This window comes from Haplochromis burtoni, unplaced genomic scaffold (genome assembly GCF_018398535.1).
Source record: "Haplochromis burtoni strain Fernald_Lab_line unplaced genomic scaffold, NCSU_Asbu1 Contig_40, whole genome shotgun sequence".
Lineage (NCBI taxonomy): Eukaryota > Metazoa > Chordata > Actinopteri > Cichliformes > Cichlidae > Haplochromis > Haplochromis burtoni.
In genome coordinates this window covers 544,077-552,975 of record NW_024582401.1, presented here as the reverse complement: position 1 = coordinate 552,975, position 8,899 = coordinate 544,077, and the positions used below count along the sequence as shown (strand labels likewise).

The 8,899-nt window shown below is 37.3% G+C and overlaps 2 protein-coding genes across 2 annotated transcripts in view; both read left to right on the top strand.

Annotated features, from left to right (window-relative positions):
* Nucleotides 1–710, top strand: part of LOC102291510 (ATP-binding cassette sub-family B member 6) — a gene marked incomplete in the record, with an annotated part of 6,929 nt that extends 6,219 nt beyond the window's left edge. The window contains 1 exon segment of the mRNA XM_042219926.1: nt 287–710. Coding sequence (XP_042075860.1) covers nt 287–446 — 160 coding nt within the window.
* Nucleotides 711–8,376: 7,666 nt separating this feature from the next.
* abcb6a (ATP-binding cassette, sub-family B (MDR/TAP), member 6a) overlaps nt 8,377–8,899 on the top strand; it is a 9,642-nt gene continuing 9,119 nt past the window's right edge. Inside the window, exon 1 of the mRNA XM_042219929.1 lies at nt 8,377–8,611. The gene's annotated coding sequence lies outside the window, so the exon portion shown is untranslated. The remainder of the gene's footprint in view (nt 8,612–8,899) is intronic.

Sequence of the window (8,899 nt, the reverse complement as noted above, 5' to 3'; positions counted from 1 at the left end):
TTTTTTGTGGTTTCTCTAAGCATTGCACGGTCTTACGTTAGAGTGAATATACTGCGACGTCCACTCCTTGCATGAATGGGCAGCTGTTTTGAAGGTTTTCCACTGTAGAATGATGGTTTTCAAGTTGTTTGGAAATATCCCTATAAACACTGCTTGGCAGCAGCAGCTGCTTCTTTAAGATGATTGCTGATGTCCTTCCTCCGTGGGCCTTGTGTTAGCGCTCACCTGAATGCTACAGACCAGCAAACCAATAAACAATCAAATATCAATCTTTTCTCCATCCTAGACACGAGGAATTGCTACAAAAAGGAGGTTTGTATGCAGACATGTGGTTGAAGCAACAACAGGCTCAGGACTCAGATTCATCATCAGACACTGAAACCAAAGATCGCCAGTCTGAGAAACTGCAGCCACCATCGACCTCCTCAGGACACCACGGGCACTGAATGTATTTGCTTTAAGAAAAATCTTTTTTTGTATTCTTTGTTATGGTTGTAAACGGGGCAATGTGGCGAATTTAAATGTTTTGAACACTCAGCAAGGTGAAAGTGTTATTTATTGCTAGATTTTCTAAAGTGAATGTGCAATGACAGGTCAGGGTAAGGTGCCTAATGAAACTGAAGAGGTATTCACACCTTTTAGACTTTATATCCAATAGTTGTGATTCTAGCCACGGTTTTGATGCCAGGAGTTAACAAAAGATCTAAAACTAAAAAGAATTAGCACAGGAGAAGAGACAGATGATACTATGTGCTCACAAACTAAACATAATGGGGACCTGCTGTGCTTTTTCTCTCATAGATGTACTGTTACATGTGCAGATGCTCATTTAAAGACCGCCAAAGATCCAAGAAGATCAGTTTATGTATAATTATTCCTGTGAGCCAGATGTTCAGGTTGCAGACTGCTCAAATTCACAATTTGAGACTTTTTTTTTTCTTGTTGTGACTCTCTATGATGTCGAAGAGAGGGGAAATCCCTAATTATCTCAGTCACACAACTCTCACAGTAAGCACTGAAACCCCACCCACCTGCTCCACCTGCTGGGCAGAGGAAAGTTAGACTAAAGAGTTGGACTATTAGAGCTATTAGAGTCTTAGAATACAAATATGGAGGTGCAAGAAAAGCATAATGGGTCCCCTTTGAATAAAATGTGGTGGTGGTGGGGGGGTTCCCGTCGTTCCTCCACCTCTCTACCAAGTTTCATGAAAAACCAGCTTATTAGTTTTTATTGTTAATGAGAAAGAAGCTATGGGGATTGTATATTTCTGCTTCTGCTGTGGAGCAATAATATGACCTGAGACACATGAAAAGTAAAATCAGTCTTGAGTCTGTATCTTGGTGTGCTCAGACTGTTAATTCTGAATCCTGCTGAGTACTATATGCTTAAGAATAGAATGGTGTTAATGTCATCAGGGATTTTGTTTTGTTATTTAAAGTTTTGTTAGCTGAATTTTGAGCTGTATGTATTTGTACATTCTTGGAGCAGGAGAGAGGAGCTGGTAGTGCATAAATATATATCTCCATGTTTATGCTAGTAAAATAATGGGCATTCATCATCATTTTCTGCGTGACACTGACAAAAATATATATTTTTTTCATTTTCTTTGATAATAGCATTGTTGTGTCAGGGTTTGTTTGTTGTTTTTGATCATTCAGTTATCTTTAGACATACTGATTAATGCCTGAAGTTGTACAGTCCAGCCTTCCATTGGCAGAAAGCCCACAGACATTTCTCACGGCAGATGTTTCCACTCGGTATGTGGATGTAATGGGGCCAAGTTATCGATCTGCGCTTGTGCTCAGTTAGCAAGTCAAAATATCTGCATGAAAAAGAATGTCTAGAAATTAAACGTCCATAGATCTAAGTACAGCCATACAATTTTAAATAAGTTATTTGCTGTCTTATATCTACCTCACAAAAGGTATTGTTCATAGTTACAGGTTTTGGAAATACTGTTTTATCATCTAATCATGAGCAATAAATGGCATTATTTCCATCCTTTTTCTGTCTTTACATTAAAACAACAGCCTGTCCAGTTTAGACTTTGAAGAAATGTTAATGTGACGGTATCTCACATCACTGATGCATTTAACAAACTATTATTTTACTTAATCCATGGATGCAAAACTGCATCATAATGAGTTTACAATCTGAATTGTTATATCTATGATAAGTCGTGTAATACCACGTTAATTTATTGGTAATAGGGATGGTCTGGTGTTAATTAATTCTGTGCATGTTTCACTTATGGGATATTAAAGTGCCAAAACCTGAAGCCATCCAGCAGTAAAACTTTAGACCTGCTGTGTAATAGCAGCAAACTGTGTCTGTAAATTGGACTAAAATACTGTTTGTTTCGAGAAGATTTGCTGAGACAGGAGATCATTTCACAACTCGGACCTGGATACACTGAATTTATTTATAATAGTAAGACACCATACTGGAAACTGTGTCTGTGGTGGACATTGGTGAGTTTAGACCCTTTTCAGAGGTTCTCAAGCATCCCTAAATTTCATCTTAGCACCCCTAAAAATAACTTTACTAATAGCCGGAACAATAACGTATTTTTGTATTATTTTTCATTTTCCTCTAATGCTACATATTCAGGGAAACTATCTATTGGAGATGATGTTGTGCCAGAAACTATTTTATATGTCATTTCTTTGCTTATATTTGTAAAATGAATTATTATTATTATTATTATTAAGGGTTATATATAAAATAAAGAAATGACCTGCTTTGCAAGTATCTCCATGACTAAAGTTTGCACCTACATTATAATCAATCCAGTCTTTTATGGCTACTTAAAATACCTTGATAAACCTGTGATGTTGCATATGTTGCTATTTCAGCTGCCTTCGTGGCCAGATCTCTCTTCAAAGAGACGTAAATAATAATAAAAATGAATTTAAAAAGGTAAGAAAAAAAGTGAAAAGGACTGCTTATGTCGACCGCCAGCAGTACAAGCCTGATACTCAGCTTGAATAATGCAATTGATATGGGTGGATAGGTGATATAGATAACTGAACCCTGCTTCAGTGTTACACCGACCTGTTGGGTGACAGCACAAAGACTGAGAGAAGAGTCAGGCGAGAAAGAGAGACATCAGTGTGAAGATAGCAAAAAGAGAGAGGAAAAAGAAACCTGCAAGTGTGGATGTGTGGCCAATGTCAAGCCGTTTGTTATAATACCAAGGTAGTTTCTGTTTTGCAAGCATTCACTGATGATGATTTCACATAAGTAAGCAGTGTTACACTCATATCAAGTGTGGATTCTCCCCAGCCTGCTTTTATAGTAACCTATGTCACAAATACTTATTTGCCTTATTAACTGATAGTGTAAATGAAAAATAGTGACATGCATTTCATAGATGCTTTGTGTGCTTTTATAGCAGCACTCTTGAACTGGAATGCCTCTGTGTCTCTGTCGAGTCTACACTAAAATAAAGGTTTGTATGCATAAGCTTTAATGTAAAAAGGCAGCTTTCTTAGCCGTTTGTTCAGGTGATTGCAGTGGCAGTGTGATTCCTTTTTCCGAGTGTCTGCACTGAATAATGCTGCCTCAGTTGCTTGATGTTGTGTTTAAGACTGACTGTGTCCTTGTTTCTGCTCGTATGTCCTTGGCTGCAAATTGTTCTTTAACTAACAGTATTGAGCCTTTGTCTCAGGTTTGATAACTCAAGGGTCCACCTTAAAACAGGTGCACTAATTGAAAGTAATGTATTAACTATTCTTGCTTTTTAACGTATGAATTGCAGTGCACTGCAATGGCAAAGGTGTGAAGCTAAATTTGCTCCAGGCAGTGGAGAAGAAGAAACTACTGATCCTTATTAAGATGAAAATGATACTGGACCTGATTTAAAAGCTAGCGGTCCGTGTACAATTTCTAATACATTGTTTTTAAGACAAACTAATTTGATTTAAAAGGGTAGGTATTCACACCTTTTAGACTTTATATCCAATAGTTGTGATTCTAGCCACGGTTTTGATGCCAGGAGTTAACAAAAGATCTAAAACTAAAAAGAATTAGCACAGGAGAAGAGACAGATGATACTATGTGCTCACAAACTAAACATAATGGGGACCTGCTGTGCTTTTTCTCTCATAGATGTACTGTTACATGTGCAGATGCTCATTTAAAGACCGCCAAAGATCCAAGAAGATCAGTTTATGTATAATTATTCCTGTGAGCCAGATGTTCAGGTTGCAGACTGCTCAAATTCACAATTTGAGACTTTTTTTTTTCTTGTTGTGACTCTCTATGATGTCGAAGAGAGGGGAAATCCCTAATTATCTCAGTCACACAACTCTCACAGTAAGCACTGAAACCCCACCCACCTGCTCCACCTGCTGGGCAGAGGAAAGTTAGACTAAAGAGTTGGACTATTAGAGCTATTAGAGTCTTAGAATACAAATATGGAGGTGCAAGAAAAGCATAATGGGTCCCCTTTGAATAAAATGTGGTGGTGGTGGGGGGGTTCCCGTCGTTCCTCCACCTCTCTACCAAGTTTCATGAAAAACCAGCTTATTAGTTTTTATTGTTAATGAGAAAGAAGCTATGGGGGTTGTATATTTCTGCTTCTGCTGTGGAGCAATAATATGACCTGAGACACATGAAAAGTAAAATCAGTCTTGAGTCTGTATCTTGGTGTGCTCAGACTGTTAATTCTGAATCCTGCTGAGTACTATATGCTTAAGAATAGAATGGTGTTAATGTCATCAGGGATTTTGTTTTGTTATTTAAAGTTTTGTTAGCTGAATTTTGAGCTGTATGTATTTGTACATTCTTGGAGCAGGAGAGAGGAGCTGGTAGTGCATAAATATATATCTCCATGTTTATGCTAGTAAAATAATGGGCATTCATCATCATTTTCTGCGTGACACTGACAAAAATATATATTTTTTTCATTTTCTTTGATAATAGCATTGTTGTGTCAGGGTTTGTTTGTTGTTTTTGATCATTCAGTTATCTTTAGACATACTGATTAATGCCTGAAGTTGTACAGTCCAGCCTTCCATTGGCAGAAAGCCCACAGACATTTCTCACGGCAGATGTTTCCACTCGGTATGTGGATGTAATGGGGCCAAGTTATCGATCTGCGCTTGTGCTCAGTTAGCAAGTCAAAATATCTGCATGAAAAAGAATGTCTAGAAATTAAACGTCCATAGATCTAAGTACAGCCATACAATTTTAAATAAGTTATTTGCTGTCTTATATCTACCTCACAAAAGGTATTGTTCATAGTTACAGGTTTTGGAAATACTGTTTTATCATCTAATCATGAGCAATAAATGGCATTATTTCCATCCTTTTTCTGTCTTTACATTAAAACAACAGCCTGTCCAGTTTAGACTTTGAAGAAATGTTAATGTGACGGTATCTCACATCACTGATGCATTTAACAAACTATTATTTTACTTAATCCATGGATGCAAAACTGCATCATAATGAGTTTACAATCTGAATTGTTATATCTATGATAAGTCGTGTAATACCACGTTAATTTATTGGTAATAGGGATGGTCTGGTGTTAATTAATTCTGTGCATGTTTCACTTATGGGATATTAAAGTGCCAAAACCTGAAGCCATCCAGCAGTAAAACTTTAGACCTGCTGTGTAATAGCAGCAAACTGTGTCTGTAAATTGGACTAAAATACTGTTTGTTTCGAGAAGATTTGCTGAGACAGGAGATCATTTCACAACTCGGACCTGGATACACTGAATTTATTTATAATAGTAAGACACCATACTGGAAACTGTGTCTGTGGTGGACATTGGTGAGTTTAGACCCTTTTCAGAGGTTCTCAAGCATCCCTAAATTTCATCTTAGCACCCCTAAAAATAACTTTACTAATAGCCGGAACAATAACGTATTTTTGTATTATTTTTCATTTTCCTCTAATGCTACATATTCAGGGAAACTATCTATTGGAGATGATGTTGTGCCAGAAACTATTTTATATGTCATTTCTTTGCTTATATTTGTAAAATGAATTATTATTATTATTATTATTAAGGGTTATATATAAAATAAAGAAATGACCTGCTTTGCAAGTATCTCCATGACTAAAGTTTGCACCTACATTATAATCAATCCAGTCTTTTATGGCTACTTAAAATACCTTGATAAACCTGTGATGTTGCATATGTTGCTATTTCAGCTGCCTTCGTGGCCAGATCTCTCTTCAAAGAGACGTAAATAATAATAAAAATGAATTTAAAAAGGTAAGAAAAAAAGTGAAAAGGGCTGCTTATGTCAACCGCCAGCAGTACAAGCCTGATACTCAGCTTGAATAATGCAATTGATATGGGTGGATAGGTGATATAGATAACTGAACCCTGCTTCAGTGTTACACCGACCTGTTGGGTGACAGCACAAAGACTGAGAGAAGAGTCAGGCGAGAAAGAGAGACATCAGTGTGAAGATAGCAAAAAGAGAGAGGAAAAAGAAACCTGCAAGTGTGGATGTGTGGCCAATGTCAAGCCGTTTGTTATAATACCAAGGTAGTTTCTGTTTTGCAAGCATTCACTGATGATGATTTCACATAAGTAAGCAGTGTTACACTCATATCAAGTGTGGATTCTCCCCAGCCTGCTTTTATAGTAACCTATGTCACAAATACTTATTTGCCTTATTAACTGATAGTGTAAATGAAAAATAGTGACATGCATTTCATAGATGCTTTGTGTGCTTTTATAGCAGCACTCTTGAACTGGAATGCCTCTGTGTCTCTGTCGAGTCTACACTAAAATAAAGGTATGTATGCATAAGCTTTAATGTAAAAAGGCAGCTTTCTTAGCCGTTTGTTCAGGTGATTGCAGTGGCAGTGTGATTCCTTTTTCCGAGTGTCTGCACTGAATAATGCTGCCTCAGTTGCTTGATGTTGTGTTTAAGACTGACTGTGTCCTTGTTTCTGCTCGTATGTCCTTGGCTGCAAATTGTTCTTTAACTAACAGTATTGAGCCTTTGTCTCAGGTTTGATACCTCAAGGGTCCACCTTAAAACAGGTGCACTAATTGAAAGTAATGTATTAACTATTCTTGCTTTTTAATGTATGAATTGCAGTGCACTGCAATGGCAAAGGTGTGAAGCTAAATTTGCTCCAGGCAGTGGAGAAGAAGAAACTACTGATCCTTATTAAGATGAAAATGATACTGGACCTGATTTAAAAGCTAGCGGTCCGTGTACAATTTCTAATACATTGTTTTTAAGACAAACTAATTTGATTTAAAAGGGTTTTTTTTTTCTTTTGTTTTATTTGGTGTATCTGTGTGTGTTCACACTCCGTGCCAGCTGGCAGCGTTACTCCACGGTTTCGCCAGGAAAATTTGACAAGAAGAAGAAGAACTGGGAGGACTCCGAACTAGTGATGGGATTTCCGGCTCTTTTTAGAGAACCGGCTCTTTCGGCTCGGCTCACTAAAAAGAGCCGGCTCTTTCGGCTCCGAACCGGCTCTTCAGGTTGTTTTGTTGCTTTAATTAATTTATTATTAACAATAATATAAAATTATGCACAAAAGGAATTACTAATGTAAAAAAAAAGTGGTTTTATTTATATATGTTTATATATAAATATATGCGGTGGCCCCTAGAGACAAAACACGTACAAACTCCAAAAACATTTCTAGCGTTAACTGAACTTCCAAAACAGAGCTACCTAGATCACTTAAATTACACAATTGAAAGCATATGTGTATTGTTTGTGTATTTATACACAAGCACTCATATATATTCAAATAATTTAAAAAAAATGTTCATTTACCTGTTACTACCACACACCAAATCCGGTCGTTGGTACTTGCTGGCTTGTGTAGCCACTAGGTAACAAAAGCTCAACACTGCGCCTAGCATCCTGGAGCACTTCTGTTGTGTTTTGTACGTGTTTGAGTTTTTATGTGTTCTGAGTTTTTACGTGTTTTGGAGTTTTTACATGTTTTGGAGTTTTTGTGTTTTGAAGTTTGTACGTGCTTTGTCTCTAGGGGCCACCGTAAATATACTTTTATTTATTCACTCCACATAAAATGTAATAAATAAATCATATAATACAAAAACCAACTATTCACATTTCAACTTTTAACTATTTAAATTTTCAGCTTTTTCCTTTTAAACAAATTTAAAGTGAAACAACACAAAACACTGCAAACCACAACACAATTAAATATAAATATGAAAAAATATGAAAACAAAAAGAAGATGCACATTCTCTGTCATATGGGCACAAGGCTCGTGTGTGGAGTGAAGCAGAAAAAAGTGCGAGAGAGGGTGAGAGAAAGAAAAAAAAACACAGCTTGTGATAAGGAGCCGGCTCGCGTCGTTCATGTCAAAGAGTCGGCTCTAAGAGCCATTTCGTTCGAGACCGACACATCACTACTCCGAACACCGGCTTCATCAGTGTAACACACAGCTGGTGGTAGTAATGACAGACACATAGCTGTGAGTTATTGTGCTCTGGGTGTCATTACTAAAGGTCGTTTGAACTACAGTTAGAGACGATAAGCAAGCTAATAACAGCTCGGAGGACTCGCTCGTCTCCCTGGAGTAGCCTCGGTTACTAACAAGTGGACTGTGTACAGTGTTTGGACTTCACAGCTGCCTGCCTGGGAAAGGTAATGTTAAAAACTAACAACAACAGCCGGTTTTATCTCTAGACTCTCTGAAATGTAGTCTGATAGTTATAAGTTTCTAGGTATTAACTGTGTACACTATTTGCTTCTTCGTGCCTACTAGCTAGGTTTACTCACACTTTGTCTCGTTGTTTGCGCATTCTTGTCATAGGCATACAGTTGCTGATTTTTTACTACTATCGCATAAATCAGTGCCTAATGTAAAAGAGCCAAAGCAGTTCCCCTTTCTAGGTATACTATAAACCACCTCGTACAGGCGGGATGTCTTTG